General features: G+C 40.5%; 1 protein-coding gene across 2 annotated transcripts in view; it reads left to right on the top strand.

Annotated features, from left to right (window-relative positions):
• The first annotated feature begins 802 nt into the window (after positions 1 to 802).
• Positions 803 to 24,830, top strand: part of LOC126100524 (uncharacterized) — a 79,307-nt gene continuing 55,279 nt past the window's right edge. Inside the window, exon 1 of one of the 2 annotated variants that reach the window (XM_049911136.1) lies at positions 803 to 1,076. In XM_049911136.1, coding sequence (XP_049767093.1) covers positions 1,021 to 1,076 — 56 coding nt within the window. In that variant the 5' untranslated portion in view covers positions 803 to 1,020. Of the gene's footprint in view, positions 1,077 to 1,713; positions 1,805 to 24,830 lie in introns of those variants that run through there. The other variant, XM_049911139.1, reaches the window with a different exon arrangement.

Raw genomic sequence — 24,830 nt, 5'->3', positions numbered from 1 at the left:
ATCGTATCGCCAGTGGCGTTGTTACTGGGAAATAAATGATGTAAAAGAGAGTTATAGCATTCTTTTCAAACAGCTTCTGCCCTGGACTGAAGCTTCACAAATAATCTACAGTATGTAAACGTAAATGCAAGTTACTACGGCGGTTATTGAGAATGGCGGCTTTCTTCCTTCTTTCACTTAAAATTTATTACCCTTATATTTCTTTCGCGTATGTTGCCTCGCACAATGCGGAAGAGCATTATGTATTCTGAAATGAAAAGTAACTGATGAAACAAAATGAATGTGATATTGTACAACACTACGAACTTATATGACTGTCTGCAATGATATCAATGGAATAACTTACAAAAAGATAAGGAAACGACATATTAAATCTCCTGTAGCTACTAGTCCGTATACTAACGTAATAAGACGGAGTCCATTTCTATAGGACGATAATAGAATATCATTGTTGTTCCAAAATGTGGCGCTCTTCATCTCACAAATATAGCTGAAAGTATATAAAAGCTCGGAATTATATTCTGGTACCCAATCCATGTTAATTTTATAGGTGCTTCGACGAACGGGTACAGCATTGTTCCAATTTATTATGCTCTTAAAAGCGCAGTCTGTACGTTGCGTTTGTAAAATGCAGTTACGTAGCATTTAAACTTTTGAATTGGGCGCCAGTAGTTCCGTTCTGACTCGCAGTGGCGCTCCAGGTTTTAGCTTCAACCGTGTTGTCGCAGCGACGAATGGGAGAGCAGGAGCTTACGTATCAGTCCCTGCTCAAGGCAACAGCCGCCATTCGTGTGCAAGACGTGAAACAGTTAAATACGTTGCTTGGGTTTCTCCGCTTACACGAAAAAGAAGGCTGAGAAAGGAAGATGGCCACGATAATAAGCGTAGTCTTTATTTTCACAGCTAACATTTCTTCCTTTAATTATTAAGTGATGTAAATTCACGATCAGTGATATATATTTTTACTTACGCATCTAAATAACAAATCAGACTCCCTACAAAAAAACTTTGTGTTGCAAAATGGCTCACGAAAGTGCATTAACCCAGGCATCAAATATAAAGGATGAAGAAGAAAGGTTTGCATTTCTACGTTCCCAAATTAACGGAACGATTAAAAGAAATATATTATCCTTCCATTTAATTTTAATTTCCATTCTTCGAGAGTGTTGTTAATAATTGTGTAGACCCTTAGACAAGTAATCGAAATTTTGTGCTAATTAAGAAGGAAATTAAGCTGTCGGTGATATATACGGATTTTGTGGGGTCATTGATTTTCATTGCATGAGTGGTTCATGGTACACTATTTTAAAATAATGGCTTAAAATATTGTTTTAAGTTTGTCGTCATTTTATACAGTATGCTAGTAAGAATTAGAAGATGCTTTGGTGCAGGGCATATACCATTAATGCTTCTTTTGTTGCATGTCAAGTATATTCACAAAATAGGTACATTTTGAATGAGGGTAACGGATTTTGTTCTGTGTTCATAATGTTCAAAATGTCGAGATTGCAACTGCTTGTGTGGCCATACTAGGGCGTTGTGACGTCATCGCTCCATAGGGCGTATAGTGACAACGCAGGGCGTTAACATGAAAATAGCTCCCTAATAGGCTTCCATCAATTATTATGCAATCTTGATTAATAACTGAGAAGCCAAGTAAGCTGCACGATCTTAATAGTTTCATCCATAACGTTAAGTCCAGACTATAGAATGTATTAACCTGTTTACGTGTCACTACGCTAATTTATCTTCTTGTACAAGCTGTTAGGTTAAAAGTAACCTTTAAGTCTTCCGACGACATACTGTAAGTAAGAGATTTATTATTTTTTTTTAAGAATAGCATTGTGTTATTAAATATTAATAACGTAATATAAGATCCCGTTGTTGCATACAATGCTCGACGTAGCTTTTTTTTCTTTGCACATGTTTTAAGTTATGTTATTATGTCTTCATACTTTTTTGCGTACATCACGTGCTGCATGACGTAAGTGACGCGTTGCCTCATTCCGTCCTGAAATTGTGTTCGGAAATCTCCACCTGTTTGTTAGGTCTTAGTGTTCTGCACTTCATCTGTCCTGTTGTACGAGTAAGAATGAAGCTTAAACAATTATTTTTCACTGCATGGACGTATTGTCCGCAGAAATGTTCTAGGTATTTCGTACCCACATATTGTCCGCAGAAATGTCCTAGGTATTTCGTACCCCATTCCACTTTCTTTTTTTCCTTTTTATAGTGCATAGAGGGAAAACGCTTCTACATTAATGTGGATGTGTTAGGCTAGGAGTAGACAACAAAAGACAATTTTAATTGAATGGCCTTATCCCATCCCATCCCTTCGCGCCGCGGCATATAGCATTTAATCGCTTACGACGGGGTCGGTTTCTGAGGTAATACGCTAATCAATACCATAAAAATGTTGGAATTGTGTGGCAGTATGTCGTAGAACAACGTATACGGAAAAATGTAGGGAGTACGCTCGTACTGATTTCTTTTGTACAATTGATTTTTCTCACAAAAAGTCTGCTTTTTACGAGTTAGTTTTAGGGCATGAAATAGGGTATCGCATTACTGGTTACGTAACGTAAATTACTCTTTATTCTCAGGTGCTTCAGGAACTTTCATTTAATAAACTGTGTCTCATTTTGTAACGTAATATACTGATCAACTGTAAATTAATCCGTTCGACACGTGCAAGCTACGACAAAAATTAGTTAAATGCAGTTCTTTGTACGTCTGTTGTTTATAGTCTATTAATATGTGCTGTTAACAGCAGCAGAGTTTTTATATGCAGTTATGTTTAAGATTCGAAAAAAATTGTAATGCGAGTTCAAATAGTAATATTAACTTGAGTGAGGGGGGGGGGGGGGCGGGGGGAGGAGAAAGACACATACGCGTTAATTACACTTTGATTGATATCTTTGGTGAATATTTGAACTGTTTTTTTAACTGTGTGCTGTAGAGCTCAGTGAACAATCTTTCATCGGTCTCTTCCCTTGCTCGGCATGTCTTCATTTCTTTCCAGCTAACCTGACATCTGACACGTTTGGTGATAAGAGCGTTAGAAAGCAATTTGAACTTTATACTGCAGTGGGTGTACAGTTAGGGAGAGGCGCGTTTGGAGCTTAGATTTTACGTATTGTTGACCATTACAAGTAATGCAATTTATTTGCCTGCTGCCTTGACATCCTTGGACTTGCACTGCGTCGGTAGTCGCTAGAAACCCTATGCAAAGAACGTTGCTTCTATTGTCAGCGTGAAGTACCCGCACTCACGGGTCTATGCGAATTATTTATGGTCATAGGCCACGAAGAAATATTTCAATAGATTCATAGAAACTTCGTTGCAGTGCATAAATGACGCGCTCTTAATTTAAAAAAAGAAACAAATTACAGTTATGCAAAATTGAAATTCAGAATCACGATAACTGTTGTGACGATGTCATCAGTGCGTATCGTGAATTGTAACACTGTGAACATGTTTATCAAGTCGCGTATTTCAGTACAGATAACGAAATTCTATCATGTTAACAGAATCTTCCGTCGGTTCTTGGTAGAACAATATTATAATAATAAATGAAAAGCACCAGTTTGCTTTTGTTCTACAATATATTGTAGAACAAAAGCAAATTCTATCATAGTTAGCGTCGGGTCTTTCGTAGTATTCCGCAATAATTTTGGAATTGGGACGAGCCAAATAGTTTTGGCGAGCAAAGAATATAAAATTTCAATCAAGATATAGCTTCAGAATAGCGGCACCCAAAATGATAATTAGTTCGCAACCGTAGCAACTTTCTCATTCCCTTTTTCCGGGTGGTAAATCATGTAAATATCAATATCAGAGCAGTCTAACGTATGTCCCAGGGCAATTGCCTTGAAGTTAAGGTCAGTCTACGTTTGAGCGACGCGCTTAGCTTTTTCTGCACGAGTTCAAGAGCGGACCAGGTATGAGGGGAGGGGGGCGCTGCTTGCGCAGCTCACGTGAGTTTGGCGGCGACTGCCGAAAAGCGGCAAGCTCCCGATTACCCGTTTTAATGAGTAACCGCAACTGCACAGAAAACCGAAAAAAAGAGGGTAAACCAAAACATGTTTTTAATAGAAACTTCCGTTTGCAGAACCAGCTACAAGACGCATTGGAAAAAAATTACTTGAGGATTATTCGCCAGATTGACAACTTATTTACAGAATTACACTTAAGACATACTGTGCCTCGTCTCACATTTTTAGGTCATTTTCGGTAAAAACCGTGCATTTTTCTGTTTTTTTTTTTTTAAATTCATTCTTTACCTTACGATAGTTATTATTTTTCCAACACCAAATTGACGCATTTCGGCCCGTTGATGGACGTGTTAATGGATTACTCGATCGCCTTGTATTCAGTCTTCTTTTACCAAACACACTTTGTTCACTTTATCCTGTTCATGTAACTGCTTCCTAGGCTTCGCTATTTAACCACCCGCTGATGGTTTTGTCGTCTACGTCGCCACAACCCGAACTTTTGATTATTATAACATTATACATCGGGTTTAATATTTATTTTTCAAAAAAATCGCCGATCTATGGACGGATAATACGCATCAGATTAATCGGGAGATCGCAGTAGGTGGAGATTTCACGGCAGTGCCACGGGGTATACTTGCTGACAGTCAATAATTACGTTGTAGTTGACTTTGAAATCATACTAATGTGCGGCGCAGAAAGCGAATTCGGTTTTCGTAGTTTTTTTTTCAGTAGGTGAGGAAGGGATAGAGGCGGCACAGCAGTCTCCCTCCCCCCCTTCCCCTTCCGTACGGATCCTTGCGTGGGTACCCATTTTTGGTTTCTGGTGAGAGTCCCGTGCAGGCAGTCGAACTTATGCCATGAACATGTAAGCAGTGCTATGGCATTTCCTTTCCATCAAACAGCGACAAGTTAGCTCGACTCTAATTACCTAAATGTCTATTAAACGTTTAACTCTTATAGTTAGTCTTCCCGCCGAATGAAATAGACACTGGACGCTTGTTCAGAAGGACCGGAGTTCAGATACCCATCCAGTGTTCGTAGTTTACTTTTTCCGTGCTTTCAATAAGTCAAACTTGGAAAGGATTTCGTTTATAATGCTGTATGACAGATTCATCCTCTCAGGACTGAGCCAGTGCCCGGCCTCATCTTTGCCTAGACATAAAAGCTTTACCAATGTCGTCCTCTGCATCCACCCAATTTTAGTGTGTGTATTTTCGACGACCATCTTTATTGGTGCACCCTTTAAAAATATCGAATTCAATAGGATTTACTGCTCAATCAAGCGCTAATCCACAGCCGCACACACCCGTTTATCTTCCGTTTTTACTTTCATGCTTTTTTAACGACTCCACGTTCGATAAAGCACTAACTCGTCGAAGAAAAACAAATAAAGAAAATACATTAGGGAAGAAGTAGAGTGTTTTTACAGTGACCGGCCTGTGATATTGAGAACCCCAATGTTTTGTAGGAGCTAGTCTCCACAAATTTCGTGAGAAGTTATCAGTCTCGTATTTCAAAAGAATACCAAATCTGTATGGCCGGGAAGGGACTGGAACCCCTCCCTCCCCCTGTTTACGCTGTGCTGTAAAGCAATTTGAATTATTCAGCGTACCCTTGATCGTATTGCAACTAATTACGCTAATTTAGTTTCCCTGTGCTAATAAAAGAATTGGTGTAAGGTTCTTAAGCGATACATTATTTGTCTAAATTTTAGTTTCATATCGGCAACACTAGGAATAGTTGCTTACACTGGAGGAGTTCAGGCACACATTGAAAAAACTGATTCCCATCACTACTTTCCTGAAGTTCTTCCTCTGAATGATACTCCTGTTCGATAGTAGAATTGTGATCACTGGCTAATGTAAAATCGTCTGCTTTTTCGTTTATTTCTTCATCCATATCACATGGCACTGTGTCTGAACTCATCTTTAGAATGATCAGGGTTTAAGTCCAGATCATAACCCCTGTTTTGCTTTCCATAGTTTCCGGAAATTGCTGTTTGCGAATGTTGAGATTGCTCGTTTGGCACGGCATTGCTGCTTCCTTCCTCCTATCAGAGCTGAACCAGTGCGCGGTCGTGGTTGTTCAGGTTGTCTACAAATAATTAAAACTGACCTCTGGTCTATTCAGAACGGAATGAAATAATATTACAGCGCTATTAAGAGATCGAGATTATTAAGAAAAGCAGGCACCCACATGTCTGTGCAAGAGTCTTGAATCACCTTTCTCCTCCTGTTGCCGGAGCGTGGTCCTGGCGAGTATATCTACTATTTATACCTATCCCTCCTTATCTAAAATCGGCAGTACCCTTCTTCGGGCAAACAAATTTTGTTCTTCAACAACAATTGCTAACAATTATGTGGTTCGTAGTAGTAGCCTCGGGGTTCATATTGTTGAAAGTTTTCTGTGATTTCGCAGTGTGATGGAGTATGTCTTCAAGATGTCTGTCAATTTTAAATAGAAAGTCGTTCTACACTAAAGGCGAAAGTGTATGATATTTTATAGGTAAGATTGCTGTTAAATGTAAGGTTGGTGCCTTTCCCATCTCCTCCAGCGTCTCATATAAGTCACTTCGTCAGGGTTCATGAAACATGAACAAATGATACTGTTTTCTGTAGTAATGAATGTATTAACATGTGTTTCTAACCTGTACACGATCACTTGTGAGGTGTCTTTGTGTAGACACAATGATACGGGCGAATGACCTTAACAATGAATTGTAGATTATACATGCAGGAGGGAGGCTGCGATCTGATTCTTAATTTCGACAATAATGAACAACTTCATTCGTATTAACCCTTAACTCGCGAGGTGACTTTTCAGTAACGTATGCCACGAGGTGAGGTTTCTGGGACCCGTATGTTTAAACCGAGGTTTAAGGCAAGAATCATATGAAATTTTTAATTGATGCTATATAACACTTTTTACAATTATTGAAATGTTGTTTAAATGGTCCTTGTTTATTTTATTGCAATAAACAATACCTGCAGCATTTTACTATTTATCACACAAAAGTACTTGATTTTTTGTTGCTATTTTACGTAAATTTGCGCATACAAATTCCATCCGATACGTACAAAAAGAAAGTCTGTCAAATTTGACATTCATATTTGGGAACTACATTTTTCGTGTCACCACTTACAACACTTTCCATTTTAACAGGCACTTTATTTCATTGAAAAAATAGATTCCCATCACTACTTTCTTGAAGTTCTTCCTCTGAATGATACTCCTGTTCGTTAGCAGAATTGTGATCACTGACTAATGTAAAATCGTCTGCTTTTTCGTTTACATCTTCATCCATAACACTGACACCTTCCTCCATAGACCGATTAACAATTCATCAAACTCGGAAAGTTAAAACTGACACATTGTGAGCTATAGGGTACCGTACTGAAGAAAACGTACGTAGTTCACGAGGCGCTGTCTAGGAGACTCCAACACTTATCAGTAACACGTTTCAACAATAAACACAGAAGGCGATAACGCAACCGACAAAACATCGTAGGCTTGGCATTTTAAGGAAGGTACGGGGAGTAAAGAAGCATTCCACCACAACTGGCCTTGGGGAGCGAGTACGACAATTTTCGCGCGGTCTGAGAGACCACAATTTGTGAGTTACGGGTTATGTATAAATAATAACCCACAGTTCCCTATATAAGATCACGGGGGACTACCACCGTAGTACCTCCATCCTGGCCAAAACTGAAGCAAATAGTGACCTCTCTCTTCGCAGCTCAATCCATTGCGGACTTTTTATTTTCAAGGAGATAATAATAATGTATCTAGCGGGATTCAGTAGTGGCGAGTATCAAACGGTGAATCACACTGCTTCGCTTAAGTGCATAGTTTTGAGTCGACAGATTGGACTGTTGTGTGCCTGCAGTCTGTGTAATTTAAGAGTGGAAGTAGCTTTCTAGGGGGAGGGAAGCTGCTAGTTATGCTAAATTCTGCTATCAATAGTACTCGGAAATGTACGGGAGTTTGGCTAGTGCTTCCCACGACAGCTAGGGCATTGTAATTCGCAGATACGGGGTGGGGGGGGGGGGTAATAAAAGTTGAAAACCGACTGTTGTCAGGTCTGTCCACTCGAATAAAACAAAGAACAGAGTGATAACTGTCCGGCAGAGTATGACTTTTCAGTCAACTAAATAAACATACACACTTCAAGAGTCCGCAATGTCCCCGTCTTTCCGAGCTCTCTAAATCGTATTCCCGTATAGATTCTGGAGCTTTCTTTTTATCTCGAGGTCAAGTTTTCGTTAACTGTACCAGGCCGCTATACAGTATTTCCAAGAGTTGTGCCATAACGGAAGAACCAGCGCACAAGAAAAGTTCTCGCCTTCTAGGCGTGGCACAGCAACACCTAAAATTCAGTGCAGGTACGTCTTTCTTTTTAGGAAGTATGTACACACTTAAATTATTTTACCGAATGCAATGGGTAAGACAATGGATTCTAAATTATTTTACCGAATGCAATGGGTAAGACAATGGATTCTTATTCGGGAGAACGGTGGTTCAAATACCCGTCAGGTCACCCAGATTTAGGTTATTTAAACTGCTTAAGGCAAATTCCAGGATGACTCCTTTGAAAGGCCACGGGCACTTTTCTTCTCCAACCTGAGCTTTGAGCTTCGTCTCTAATGACCTCATAGTCAATAGACAGTTAAACCCTATTCCTCCTCCTTAAATCAGTCTAGTTCTTTAACTTACCATTATGGCCGTGAAGACAGTCTCCCAAGATTCTTTCCATTCTCCCCTAATGATACATTGTTAGTCTGAATTCATATTTATTGGGCAGAAGTATCGACCTTAACCATGTCTCTTCCTGACAGTCTAATACAGTCAGTAATAAATATTGTTGGTAATAATATACCAGTATAACATATTATCATGACAATATGGAGGGAAGGAATAAGAAACAGTGATAATCAGCGTGTAAGTCCGCTGATGCCAAGCACCTTCTGCGTTTAAAAGTTTTTCTTAATTTTGACTTTTGTCGCCTTGTTGATCCAATTCGTATTACACAACGAACCGCGTAAAGGTTGTCTTAAAAACTGCGAATATAGAGGTGGGTGGGTGTTTCCAGTTTAAGACGTTCATCCACTGTAAAAAAAATTATGCGGTTAAAAACAAGGATCACAAATTCTATAACCGTGTCTAGAAATCATAGTTACACAAATATTTATTTCCTTTTTAAAAACAATTGTTTCATCCATACGTCCAGGCGCTAATGTGCCTACTCTCCTTCACTCGACACATATATTGCACTGACACTGATATCGGTTTTTTTTTTTTCATTCAAATGTGAGTGTAATTTCTTATTATACTACACGTATGAAACGAAGCAGTTTCTGTAACTTGATTATTTGAAACTGCATTTTTCCTCCCTAGTTTTGAGGGGTTAATGGCTTGATGGCTCAATAATAGTGTAAGGTTTCGGATCGAGAGGATGCGGATTCAATCCCTGGTCGGTCCCAGAATTTTCATCTCTTAGTAGTCACTTCTTTCACTTCTTGCAAAGTTTGTTAATGTTAAAAATGTCGAGTTTCACCGCACTGCATGGATGTCAGATGTTTTCTGTTGGCTTCCTCTGAACTACTAGTGCTGGACATGACATTAAAAAACATCTCCTGTGCAAAATTCTGATTTGAATTCGAATCATGGGCTGAAGCTCTCTAGAAACCAGCCTATATGCATTATGACAATGCATCGAACAGCTAATACAATTGGGACAATCCAAGTTTCCATATATTTGCAATTAGTACTTTTGGGTCAAAGACAGGTTGATAGGCCCCTAGAGGACTTAGTTTGATTCCAGTGAGCTGTAACGTATAATTTTACATGATTATATTCAATATAAATTTTTTAGTAGATATTACAGAGATCTGTCACCAGATGCCTTTCTGATTCACATGGCACATACTTTATCTGATCAAAAGTATCCGGACACCTTATTAGTGGAAATTGATATGGGTTATGTATACCATTCACCTTTTTTGCGGCCTCAAATCTGCTGGGGACACATTCAGTGAGGTGTCGGAATGGCAGCCTATGCTTCGTAATTTGCCGAAACCAGAGAAGGTAGCGGTGTTATGCGTTGGGATCTGGAGTGAAGTGGACTTTCCAACTCATCCCAAACGTATTCCCTTGAGTTCCAGACAGGGCTCTGGGCAGGCCAGTCCATTTCAGAAATACTACTGTCCACAAACCATTGCCTCACAGATCGTGCATTATGACAGGTGCGTCATCATGCTGGTAGTCATCATCTCCCAACTGTACCTTGACTGTACGCAGTACACAGTGTTATAAAGAGTGTTCATATACTTCCTCAATTTAGCGTTTTAAGCGCAATTAGGGGACAACATCCTAACCACGAAAAACACACCCAGACCGTAACATCGGCTCCTCCGTACGTCGCTGTTGGCACCACTAATGATGACAGGTAACATTCTCCAGACTTTTGCCAGACCCAAACTATTCCATCGGATTGCCACAGATATAGCGTGATTCATCATTTCAGGTCACACGTTTTCAGTCATCCATTTATCCAGTTGTGTCGCAGTTTACCCATTCTCAAGCTTCGCTTAGCATTGACCACAGAAGTGTGCGGTCTGTCAGGAGCTGCTCGATAATTGTGTCCCATTCTTTTCACCTCCCCAACGCAGTCATTGTGCCACCGGGATTGCTGGTAGCACTTTGGAACTCAAGAGTTATTCTTTCTGCTCATTTCATGCGCTTTTTCACAACCATCCTTCACAATGCTCGACGGTCCCTGTCCTCCAGTACATGAGGTATGCTTGATCTTGATATAGCTGTGTGTTCTTTTCTGTTTCCACGCCACAGTCGATTTGGGCAGAGTAGAAGAGTGGAAATGCCGCTCACGGATTCTTTACTCAGGTGTCCAATGGTCAGTCTACGTTCGAAGTCACTGAACTCACCTGACCGACCCGGTCTGCTATTACTGCTTTTCTACTAAAAACGCAATACTTCCCACCTCCTTTTATACAAGCGGGACCGTCTGTAGTGACGTCTAGTGCTAGTAGGCAGTTCCGCATTGTATAGGACTGTGTGGATTGTTTTGACCAGATGGTGTTCGACTAGGCGAATATTGTGATGTTACTTTTGCTTCCATAAGAATGGTCTTACTGATTTCACTCTGATAAGTTTAAATAATTTTGGTACAGTGTCCGAAATTCTTTTAGAACAAAGATTAGAATCCAGAATGAATATTTTATTTTCCCTGATTCAGAATCATATGATTCCAAGTCTGTACCTAAGCTCTTATGCCAAAAAACGGTTCTACCTTATGTTCATCCGAAGGAGAAAGGCGAAGGTATGAAGTCCCATGGCGACGACGCCCTTATAAACCGAGCAAAATTTCCTTTTCGAAGGCACTGCCCTGGCGAAAGTGAAAGAGGAAACCAAAATTTCGAAAGAGACTTGAGAATATGATCCAAATTCTTTCCTAAGCTAGACAGACCAATGGCATAACTACTACGACTCTTTAGTCGGTTCGAAATCACTAAGACGAAGGAGCTAGGTCGGTTAATAGAACTAGCTTTTGTTTTTTACTCCTTCCACAAGATATAACGATATTGGACAAGTCTCCTGTTCTTTGATCTTGTAGCGTACGTGATCTTATAAACAGGAAATCTTCATGCTTGAGGCTTGTATTTTATGTAGCGAAAAAGACTGTAACAGTTTTATGAGACAGCAGTTGTATTCTCATGTTGGGAAAGTTAGCTGTTTCCACAGTTTCGCAAAATGTTACGGTAAGCACCTTATTTCTGTCGGTGTCAAACAAGTTTTTTGAAATCAGCGAACTTTGACTGCTGAAATGCTAAAATACGTAAACGGTCTTACCACAATGATTTGATAAGATCCGCGTATACGTTCTGTACAGTTAACGGCATTTTTACTCGCTTTCCGAAACAGGTCAATGGTTTAATCAAAAATAAAGATTTGTAGTCACACGAATCGGTCTCGGAAGTTTAAAGTACTTTGCCATTCAAGTTAATGAGATGTTTATTGTCGCATTTGAGAATTTTCGCAAGGTAGGAGATGAGATACTGGCGGAAATACAACTATGAGAGAGGATCGTGAGTCGTGCATGGTTATCTCAGTCGGTAGAGCACTTTCCCTCGAAATGCAGAAGTCCCTGGTTCGAGTCCCTGTCCGGCATACAGTTTTAATACACCAGGAAGTTTCAATGAATTTCCTGTTTGCTGATGCCAATAGAAAAATAGATGCAACGATGTGTTTAGTGCCCACTGATGACTCAGATATGGTTGTGGTGCCCCTTAGTCATTCCATGCCTCGCTTTCCGTTTATTGCGAAAGGGGTGAGTCATCAACCGTTTCGTTTGGTGTCCTCCAGTTTGCTTCGTTGTTGTTTACTGCGTACATCGCACAATCGGCATTTTTGTCCGACAAATCTCCGGCCGTAGAGCTCGCTTTCCTGGCATTCACTCTGCTCTTTCGGCTTTCCAGGAACCGATCAATGCTCGCCGCTGTGTTTATTCGCGTGCTGGATCGGTATAAAGCTAGACGCGAGCTTTTTGTAAGCTCTCGTGAACAGCGTGCAAATGACATAATAGTTCAAGTGTTCCACACTGCTTTCCGTACCCACTGCATCCAGCCAGCCGTCCCATCACTCAACTATCTATCTGTTCTCTCTCTCTCTCTCTCCCCTCCCTCCCTTGCTCTATCTATCCCTCCCTCCCTCCCTCCCTCCCTCCCACCCTCAACCCCTTACCCTCCCTTCCTTCCTCACTCTTTCGTTCTCTTAGGATGTAGTAAGTAAGTGAGTTACATCACACAAACTCCACCTTCCATAGATGCTTTGTCAATTCATTGTGTGGTCTGACGAGTGAATTCCGTCCATTATTTTTATACCTTGTTAACTAAGTTACCACTCAACATCGTACCGAGCGACGCGCCACAATGGTCAGCACATTGGACTCACACTCGGGAGGACGACGGTTCAAACCCGCGTCTGATTTAGGTTTTCCGTGATTTCCCTAAATCGCTTCAGGCGAATGGCGGAATGGTTCATTTGAAAGAGCACGGCAGATTTCCTTCCCCACGCTTCCTTATCCGATGGGATCGATAACCTCACTGTTTGGTCCCCTCTCCCAAATCAACCAACCACTCTATATTCGTCTTGGTCCCATAAGAACTTACCCCCACTCTACATAGTAACGCTATTCCTATCAATAATACTAACTGCAACTCATTTCTCCCGAGGGAATTCCAAAACACATACGAATAAATCGCGTAAAAATGGAGAATTGGTTCAACGACTTAAGTTTGAATACTACGTAGTGTAACAGTTGCGTTCTAACTTTAAGGACACGCAGTAGATGTACATCTATACTCAAAAGTACCATTTGTTGTGTGGCGCAGGCTACTTTATTTATCACTGTCAGTTCCCCGTTCCCTGTTTTAAAGTCAATTAAAACCAGTGCCTACGCCCAGACCCGAACAAGTATCTAATACGCAACCATCTATTTACGAAGCAGCAATGCTACGTTAGAATAGTAATAACGTAGCTGTAGTAGTAAAATACTACTTTTAAAGCCTCTTCTCATTTCAGTGTCTACAGTGTCTCCATACCCTACAAATCACTGTGAAGTGCATGGCAGAGTGTACTTCCAATTGTACCACTTATTAGAGCTGCTTCCCGTTCCATTCGCGTTTGAAGAATGATTGCTCAGACACGTTGCGTGCGCTGTAACTGTCTAATCTTGCCCTCGCGATCCACGTGGGAGCGATGCATAGGGGGTTGTGGTATATTAATCACTTAAAATAGGCTCTAGAAAGTTTGTAAGTAGTCTTCCTAGGGATAGTTGTGCGACGTTCTGCGATGGGTCGCACATATGTTTTTGTAAGCAAGCTCCTTTGCAGGCCGAGTCTGTAATCGCTCCATTTAAAATACCTACAAATTGTCATACCCAAGTATTTAATGAGTTGATATTGTAGTCATAGGACCCTAGTTTTTTGTGAAATTCCGATTACGTTTCTCTACATTTAAAACAAGTCGCCCATCTTTGCAACACTTTGAAATCATATCAAAATCTGTCAGTATTGGGTAGCGGTGGAAAGCCAAGGGAAAGTGCTAGTGTTGACGTTTACCGTTGTTTTTTTCATATATTTTTCCCTCTTACTCAATCTCTGTGTAATTAGAGGGAGCGGTAGCTACGCCCAACTTTTCATGTACTAATAGTTTACTGATCCGAGATGGCGGAAAACTTCGAATACTGGAGTTTTATTCCAACTCTGTCATACTGACTTAGTTTTTCGGTGTTCTACATGAACCAGTTCACGAAAATAAAGAATGGTTTCGTAAACAAGTCCACAATCAATTACCTATTTAATTCTTGTTCAGCAGAAATAGCGCATAGCGACGTTTCACCTAAACTTTGTTCTCCTGCACTTCGTACCTTGCCCTTTCATACTTCCTTCAATTACAATTAATTTTGAGCTTGCTTCTGTTTATGTACGCAGATCATGAAATGTTTTACGTGACCCACCCGGGTCTGGCATCGAACTAACAGCAATTCTATCCCCGCCCCCCTCTCCAGTTCCGTGTAAAGTAATCACTCAGATGACCAGCTGTGCGCGAATTGGTTTATATCATCATTATTTGTAATTAGGCAGATAGAATAACTCTTGCACTTGCGAATACACAAAGGTATTTAGTTGTCTTTTCGCGATTCATACAACCTTCAGCGTACGAACGAGGAAGACAGTCCAGCGATAACACAGCGGTAGTGGAATGACCTTGCAAGTTGGTCTCCTCCGTTCTTTGTTACTTAAGCTGACGCGAAGCTAAACGTGCCGCCTGCCGTCCACGTGGTCCTGTTGCCCTGGTTTTGTCACAGGTGCCTCAGAGCGAGGTAGCTCCTCTTACTCAGTTAAAGCAGATGCGGAGGCAGATATGGGTGTTGTTCCACTGAAAAGGACACGGCAGATTTACTTCTGCAATCTGACTTTGTGCTCTGTCTATGATAACCTTGTCGTTAAATTGTAAGCTTACTTCCTTCTTCCACATTCTATCTGCTCTTTCTCTTATTAACTGCCCTCTTGCACCCTTAGGCCCAAACATCAATACTGCCATGACTTAATTTATCTGCTGCAGCTTAGAATGCTGCTTAGTATCTTTCATGTGGGTGTTAATTGAAGACTGAGTAGTGAAATTTTCGAGAGCGTTTCAGCCTTCCAGATTTCTTAATATTCAGCAGTTTCGTGGTGTTTAAACCATGTATAAATTATTGTACAGAGCAGCAGCTATCAGTTTAGGCACCCTCGCAACAGGTATCATTCAAGTATTATCGCTAGGAGGACACCGAAAACCACATGTTATTGTCCTGTTATCGGCAGTCGGACGGAGCAAAATATGAGTCAACGTTTCCACAAATTACTGCAACCAGATGCCTTTTGTTTTATTATTCAGTATTTATTTTCCATTATCTGTTTCGAATCTCCGTGTCATTCATCATTCGGTGGTACATATTCTTTGCATGTTTTTAGCATTGTGGGGATCGTGTAGAATTAGTAGTATCAAACCAACAGCTGCTACTAACTCTACACGACCTCCACAATTCTGCAAACATGCTGTTAATATGTACCATCTGATGATGAATCGTAAGGCGATTCGAAACTCGTAATGGACAGTAAGATCTGAATAAGACAAAAGACGACTGACCACAGTAATTTGTGGAAACGTTTATTAATCAGTCGCAATGTTCCACATCCATAATTAATTTACGTTTTAAAACTTAAGTCGTTCTAGGGTAGGCTATCTTTTTCTTCTCAAAACAGTATTACGCTCGATTCAGTACAGGTGTTAATCCATCGCAATCACTTATCGAATACCCCCCCTCTCTTTAATTGGCATCTGGCATTTATCATGATTGTGCCTGCTCGAGTTCGGTCCAGTGAAGCCACATCACATGCATGCGACATCGGGGGCTGTAGGAGGGGAGCTCAATTACTTTGAACGCTGTTTCACAACGGAATGGTGGAGCGTTGTCTTGGAAAAAGAAAAAAAGAAAATAGAAAACTGATGGTACTAGATCTTAGATTGATTGCTCTTCAAGCTCTTCTCAAGTAAGAATCTAGCTGCATACATTTCTGCGCGTTTCCTATAAGAAGAAAAACCTCTTCTGACAGAGAGGTGTTTTTAGACTGCGAAAGATGCAGCATATGTTTCTTCTTGTCCGGTGACTTAACAAAGCAGTGTAATAAGAAAGCGAGGTTTCGTCGATTGTAGAAGTGCCGTTCGTACAGCTAGATGCTAACTCTTTTTATGGGATTTCTTGAATCGAGAGAGCGATATCTTCTTGAACTATGAGTGTAGCGCCTCACCACTGCACTTGCCCATCGGAAACTTTTTGATCATCTGAATATTCATGTGTTGGGCCAACTGAAATTTTGAGCCAGATAGAAATTCGAACCCAGTTCATGTGATAATCTTGAGCAGTCGGCGTATGGGAGGAGGATGTGCGTAATCTTCTCCAAGCACTGGGGAAATTTACTCAAACTACGAGTGGACTGCAAGTTCCCGAGAAAAGCTGTTACACAATACTGTGGTTAAGAGACTGGACTCTGATGAAGAGGATCAATCCCTTGTGAGTATCGAAATTAGTGTTTCCGTGGTTTGCGTAAATTGAGGCTAATACTAGGATGTTTCCTTTCAAAAACACTCTTTACGTTTCGCACCCCATTCTTGTCCTAGTCCCATTTTTTTGTATTCCATTTCGTAATGTCGTCGACAGTACCTTAACATTATTTTTACTTCCTTCCCTGTATTTCTACCACTATAACTTTTCTAAAAGAGTAACCGTTATGTGTATTACTAACAGCTAACATGGGACACGGTCCCAGTTGCGTGTATGTATCTAATGGCTTCCGGAGGCAATAAGCAATTGATTTTCAATATTTTTACAGTTATTGATCGAATTTAAAACTTTAAAATGCTGTCAGAGCCCACTTATTAAGAGTTGTAATCTTATAAAGATTTAACATAATAAGTCAAGTATAAGTTAGAAACTGTGTATGTATGTGTATGTCCTGAAACAGCGTCTCTCATGGCGCGTAGATAACCGAAACTATATTCATGCAGTATTTGGCAATCGGAGCACTTAGCTACTTCCAATGAACTTTACAAATAATTTCAAGCCTTTACGAACCTTTTTTCGCTGACACCCCTGCAAAATAATGAGAGGAAAGAAGGTAGTCGCTTACTACATTTTCGCTGTTCATGTAGTAAAACTGCAGTATCAAGGATAATGTTTTAATTTATTACGTCGTAATTACTAACACTACGCAAAACACACTTTGGAGACAGGATCCACATATACCACTGGATGTACTTGTAAAATTATAGTATGGCACGGCTCATAGATCGGGAGATAGGACGTTTTATACACGGAAGTTCGGATCTTTAAATATTCGGAGCAGGGATTTAAGGTGCAAAACCTAATAAACGCAATCAGAGTTGCCCGTCGCGGTATATGTATACAAATGTTGATACATGTACGTTATAAAATTTTGACTGTGTGTCACAATGCGCTTGTAGCTTTCATTGGTACCTCGCCAAGACCTTTGCTTCGTTAAAAATTATTCCAGTTAGTGTTTAAAGTTTCACCGTATCACCACTCTTAGGGAAACAGCGATTGTAAGATACTCGGCAGTGTTTATTGCAATCTCAGACATTCCTTAATACAAAATTTCAAAATTTTCTTAGTTCGTTACAAAAAATATAACAATTTTACTGATCAATGTGACGCAGTAGGAGACAGTGGATTAGTGTTTTAGAATGGTTCGCTTTAAACGCCCGACAGAATAACCTAAGTTTAGCTTCCTTTCGTATTTGTAAATCATATGGATGGCTCTTTTAAAAAATGCTAAGATCGACTGCTCAGCGCTGTTCTCTCACCATACAATGACCACGGCTGCCCCCCCCCCCCCCCCCCCCCCCGACCCCTTTTTTCCCGTCTGGTTCCACATTCCTGAAACCGTGCAGTGTTAGATTTTATCTAGATAGCGCCAGATTTTATCAGGCTTATCACAGGTGCAGAGCAGAGGAAACTGACGGCACCCACCAGTGAAGAGAGGCCTGCCTAGTCTAGTAGGAATTTTATGCTGTTCCTATTGACTGTACTGACCACGTTAATACTAGTAATTGCTGAGGAAAAGGCATAGTACTTGGTCATAATTGTCTGTTCCATGATCAATGCGGATGAGAGGTAAAGTCATCTCTGCAGAGTTCATAGCTAAGTGGCCAGCATAGCTTTAGAATCGATAGTGTATGCGGGTCAAAGTGTTCCAAATTTGATCCACGCAGTCTGGGTCTCTCAATGTATTTCATTATCTCTTTTTAACGGTACCTTCAAAGAACGTTACGAGAAAGACGTAATTCTGTTTTGTAATCATTTAGTTTAGAATCCAATTTAATAAGCTGTAATCAGTCGAAACGTCACTGATGACACTATCTCTTAGCTCTTCGTTTTCGATATAAGTGTGATGCGAAAGTGTACTGCGAAATTATAGTACTTCTATAGAGAATAACCAACCGAAGACGTGTAATGCTAGGGTTCGTACTCCGGAGGCGCTGGGTTCCAATCCCTTTTCAGCTATTGGTTCCTCTAAATCACAGTCTTTTACAGCTTATGCTCAGTTTCAGGTGGTAACGACGCCAACGTGCCTTTAAATTCCAAATTTCCTTTTCTAACAAGACTTTTCATTTACTTGAATTAAAAAGGCAAGCTATCAACGAAGTTTTGTTGGTTACTCAAGTTATACTAGGATTCGTTTTAGATACGCTTTAAAAAAGCGTGTAACAAAAGGAGGGAATAGCAGTATTTTCGGAAAACAAGCAAAGCATATTCTGCTAATCTGCCTTCCGGCAATCTTATCAATTTGCAGTCATCTCATTTTGTAATCGTTATCAGTAAAAAGTAGTGTCATACTGAATAACCTACCCAAGCACAGATTTTAAAGTCAAAATAATCGTAAACCATGGTTGGTACTTTTCTTCTGCTTTACACGGAAGAGTCTAAACCGAAGAGGATATGTGTAAATTTAAATTACGAACGCTAAGCCATCTCACTGTACCTACCATACCATACCATCAAAACCATGTTATCTTTTATGCAACGAAATACTATAGAATGGCTTTATTACAGCTTTGTGAAAACCATGTCGATGCTTCAGGTCTTCGTTTCTCATATTGTGCATATATCGGTAAGAAACTGAACTGGCCCTCTTAAAGATATACGTATACTATTCCGAGAAAATCTACCAACAAAGTTTCAAGAACCGGCCTTAAATGATGACACATGAAATATATAACAACCTCCTACGTTTCGCACACACAGGTATTGTGACGATAAAGATTAGAATAATTACAGCACGCACAGAGGCGTTCAGTCATTCTTCCCACACTCCGTACGTGAATGGAACGGGAAGAAACCCTAATAACTGTTAGAATGGGACGTACCCTCTGCCATACACCTCACGGTGGCTTTCAGAGTATAGACGTAGACGTAAGTGGGCTCAAAACAGATTTCTCCTCATGACCTCTAGCCGCACCTCTTTGGGATTTCCAGTCAATTGCGAATATTCCATATCCAACTGCTTATCGGATTTTGCATTATCAGTAAACTGTACAGGCATTTCGTGGCGACTTGCCATTTCCGTATTCTATCATTACTGTATTTGCCATGCAACATTGCTATTGATAGAAAGGAATCCACAGCATATCGGATGTTTATAACCTTCATGTAAAGATACACTGGTACATGGTGAGATGACTCATCAAATAAACGGCTGTATATAAGGGAGGACAGGTTGTCAATATATGCGCCGGGTTACCGTTATTTTCGTTTTCTCTACACAGATAGAGCATAGGTTCTATGCACAAGGCTGTCATCGTTGTTGTCCCTAATCCTTGCGGAGTCAGAGATCCTGGTGTATCCTTAAAAACATTGTAGTCTCTGAACATGGAACCCTTAACCCATGCTAATCTTTGTTAGACAGTTTTCTTGTTCTAGAGCCACAAACGGCTTGCGTATTTCAGATGTATATTTTCACCAACACATTCCGCCCTCGATTGAAAGTTGGCCAGCTGTTAAGATATGTGGGGTGAATTTAAAGCAATCCTATTTTAACATGGTTTTCCGAATATTTCGTGTTCACAACCGCACAAATCTGCAAAAAACGAACAACAGCAGTGGCACTTTAAAATATAGACAGAGAAGGAAAAAAAATCGTGTGTGATTGCTACAATTCAGACGATTAGGAGGCACTTTACCATCTGCGAGACAGCATCGTGTTTTATTTAGGCATCAACAGCATTTCGCAAAAAGAAAAGAAGTGGCGTAACCGCTCTTGGTCGTAGTAGGTATGCACTGGTTTGGCGTAGGAGATAAACGAATTTAATATAAACGGAAGGGTTACTTGAAAATTTCGATTCTTGTCTGACAGTATAATGGCTAAAGTAATTACAGATATCTCAATATAGTATTTTAATCTCAAGTGGAAATGTTTATTCTTCGGTTAAGTAGGCGGTAATAATTTGACGTGTGTTCCTTTTTTGTGGATGGTTATGTACAAGGCACAGTTAAATGAAAACGAGACAGATGGAGAAAAGTAAGTAAACTGTTTATTATTTCAAACGTAATCGCTGTATCTGTCACTACATTAATCCCACTCTGAGACAGGCTGGCCAGTGCAAATGGTTCAGATGGCTCTGAGCACTATGGGACTTAACTTCTAAGGTCATCAGACCCTAGAACTTAGAACTACTTAAACCTAACCAACCTAAGGACATCACACACATCCATGCCCGAGGCAGGATTCGAACCTGCGACGTAGCGGTCGCGCGGTTCCAGACTGTAACGCCTAGAACCGCTCGGCCACAATGGCCGGCACTGGCCAGTGCATTTATGGAAAAATGTTTGCGATTGCCTACGGCACCACCATGGTTGTACCCTGGCGCGCACCTCTTCATTCGGAGCAAGACGGCGGTCATGAAGAATGAAATCCCACGGGGAGAGATTCCTGTGTGTGGAGGTATGCGCCCGCCCACATGTCAAGATTCTTTCGAGTATGGAGCAGAAGTTTCGATGGAAACCATTACACAATCTCGATGAAGTCCCGATCTCTTCCGATGCGATTTTCATATTTTTGGAGCCATGAAGAAAGACATTCGTGGTTGTCGATTTGTTCGGACGAATAAGTGCACGCCTGGATACAATCATGGATCCGTAGGCAATCGCAAAACATTTTCCACGAAGTCACTGACAAGTTGTCTCAGATTGGGGTAAATACGTTTGAAATAATACAGTTTACATACTTTTTCCCATCTGTCACTTTTTCATTTGACTGCCCCTCAAAGAAACAGTAAAATTAGGAACACAGTTCTTACAGTATATCGCAAATGATTTTATAACATCCGTCAGGGTTCGCGGAGAATCAGTCGGAGTATAGCGACCGTTTGTTTCCTCTCTGTTTGCGACAGATGCGATAAACTACAGCCGGGTCGATATCTGTGGGGCTCCAATAGGGGTGGAAGCACATTCCACGTAGCGTGTGCAGGCGACACCCTTCTGCTAACATTTATCACGAGTAAATTCTTCAGTTGATCAGTAAAAAAGAAAAGAAATTCTTGTCACAGTGAAAGAATTCCTTGTTAGTAAGCGTAGTGACTCCCGCGTAAGTATGGTTACAGTTTTTTGACCTGGTGAATAACTTTATTATTCTGAACGGAATATTGTTAGGTGGATTATTTAGTATCAGTTGTCATTAATGTTGGTAGATTTTCAAAATACAAGGTATTACTTTCTATGGATGTGCAGTGATTGATTCATTACACTAATTGGGGGTAGTGGTGTTTGCTATTCCTGCTTTATATGCTGTGATGCGCTTTCTTTACCCGTGTCTTTTTCTATTCTTATATTGCAATTGTATCGACTGATTTAAAAATCTCCAGATCCTCCCTATTCGAGTAGAGAGAAGCTATTGTAGTACTGAAAGTGTAGTTGCATCTAAAATTTAATACATTTAGGATCAGCAAAATAGATTGCTAATTTTGTAGTGGAAGTTCAGTGCACAGGCATAATAGGCCAAGAAAATCAGAGTTCTCGCTTTCAAAAATTTGTGAAACTCTGAAAACTGTTTTAATTACTCAAGTAGGCCTCTGATATGAATAATCTTAGCTTGCCTAATTTATAAGTGAAGCTTTAGCCAGCCATGACGAAAAGAAAGCACAAATTTTCGACGTTTTTCTCTTTTTTTCACATTCCTCCAAAACGAGGATCAAAAATATGCTTTTGGAACAAGTTTCGCCATAGAAGAGTTACGTCAGAAAATGGTTCTTTTTCGCAATTTGCCAAAAACTCTCTTTTCGCCAAAACTGAGATTTGACCAATTTGATGCAAACTTTTATACGAGGAAAATTGTTGAGCATTAAATTTTGTTTTCAAAGTGTCAAAGAAAATGACAAGAAACCTAGCTGGCAAGTAAAAATCGCCGTTATCGCTTATATACAGGGTGAGTCACTAACTATTGGCACCAAAAATAACTCCGAACGTATGATAGGAGCTGAAAAGTTTGTGGGACAAAAGTTGCATGGGACAGCGGGGGCCATAATATGACGTTGGATTTTTGTTGCTAGGTGGGGTCGCATCGGAGATATGAAGGTAAACTTTGTTTTTTTTTATCCATTTACAGAAGGTGTTTGAAGTTATGACCATTAGTATCAGTGCAGTGCTACAATCTTCTTATCGTGGATTTAGTGGTATTCCTTATCACATCGGCACTTATCGAAGCACATGCTCTGACAATTCTCTCTCGCATATCTTCATTTGTAGTTGGAACGTCTTTATAAACAATGCCTTTTTTGAATCCCCACAAGAAAAAAATCCAGAGGCGTCAAGTCTGGTGAACCAGCCGTCCACGACACATCTCCTCCGCGTCCAATCCAACTATTTGGGGATTGTCTCTACGATTCATTTCTAGCCGTCAGCGAAAGATGTGCCGGACATCCATCGTGTTGATACCACATTCTGTTCCTTGTTCCTAAAGGTATTTCTTGCAATAACAGACGTAATGTTTCTTGCAGGAATGTGGTGTACTTCCTACTATTAAGATTTCCTTCGATGAAATAGGGGCCTATGATTCTGTCCTCCAGCATCCCACAACATACATTTACCGACCACAGTTTTTGGTCTGCAACTTGTCGCAGCCAACGTGGATTTTCACTTGCTCAATAATGCATGTTATGCAAATTAACTTTTCCATGGTTCGTGAATGTAGCCTCGTCAGTAAATACAATCAAATTAATAAATGTGTCATCCCGCTGAATCTGAAATTGAGCCCATCGGCAGAATTCAGCGCGACGCATACAATCCGTACCAGTTAATTCTTGATGGAGACTGATATGGTAAGGAGGATATTTATGACGATGCAGAGCACGAACAACACTACTCTGGCTCCTGCCAGATTCCCTTGCGATTTGACGCGATTAACGTAAGGATCTCGAACCACAGTGGCAATAGTACCAATTCCCGTTTCGTCGTTGGTAACTTTCCTTTGCCGGATGTGTTTCCGATCCGTTAAAGATCTAGTTGTTCTCAATTTATCATACACGTATTTAAATGTATGTATGTATGTATGTATGTAGGGTGAGTAGGTTAGGATACTTTTCAGCGTATAAGTCTCTCGCTCTCACTGAATTTCGTTGGCATTCTCCATAAATGAGAAGCATAGCGACTTGTTCTTTGAAGGAATACATCATTCACATCCGCTTGATTCGACGATACTAGTCTTACCGGTCCGCAGCTCGTGGTCGTGCGATGCGTTCTCGCTTCCCGCGCCCGGGTTCGATTCCCGGCGGGGTCAGGGATTTTCTCTGCCTCGTGATGACTGGGTGTTGTGTGATGTCCTTAGGATAGTTAGGTTTAAGTAGTTCTAAGTTCTAGGGGGACTGATGACCATAGATGTTAAGTCCCATAGTGCTCAGAGCCATTTGAACCATTTGATTCGTCTCGATAGCTGCCATCAGAAAATAAGTACCAAACTATAGCATCCCATAATCATCTTGAGCTGGGACAACAAAAAAAAGGTTGATCCTTATATCTCTGAACGTCATATAATGGGCCCCCATTGTCCCATGCAACTTTTGTTTCACAAACTTTTCAGCTACTATCATACTCTAAGAGTTATTCTTGGTGGCAATAGTTAGTGACGCACCCTGTATAAGTAATATGGATTTAGTACTCAGTTGATGCAAATGTAATTTCCACATTTTTTTGTAATCATGAGGTTTCGATTAAAGGCTCTTAGAGGAATTTAGAGAAAACGAGAAACACTCCGAAGTTTTTGTGGTTTACTTTTCATCACAGCTGAAGCTCCACTCAGAAATCGGTGCAAACTTTGATTACTCATATCGGAGACCTACATGAGTTATTCGAACAGCTTCCAGAATTCCACTGTTTTTTGGAAGACAACCACGTTTTTGGAGCTAATTGTACTCTCCCATAGTAGCACTAGGTACAAGGTAGTCGGTAACGCCCTACAGCATCCGTTTAAACACCTGTCGGGCTCAAAATGCTGTTAAATTTCTGCGTTTGTTTACCTTGCAATGTTTGTAGGATCTGGAGTATTCTTTTTCATTCGCAGTTTCCTAAATTGGCTACAATGAAACTGGACGGATTACGTTAGCTATGACACATGTGCACTGAATGGAAAACCCAATATTGAGTCACTGCACGCAGAATCATCACCGTATGAAAGCCGAACACGAGTCACGAGTGATGCATTT

This window comes from Schistocerca cancellata, chromosome 9 (assembly GCF_023864275.1).
Source record: "Schistocerca cancellata isolate TAMUIC-IGC-003103 chromosome 9, iqSchCanc2.1, whole genome shotgun sequence".
NCBI classification, from domain to species: Eukaryota; Metazoa; Arthropoda; class Insecta; order Orthoptera; family Acrididae; genus Schistocerca; species Schistocerca cancellata.
The sequence above is the reverse complement of the archived record's forward strand: the minus strand, read 5'-3'. Positions and strand labels throughout refer to the sequence as shown.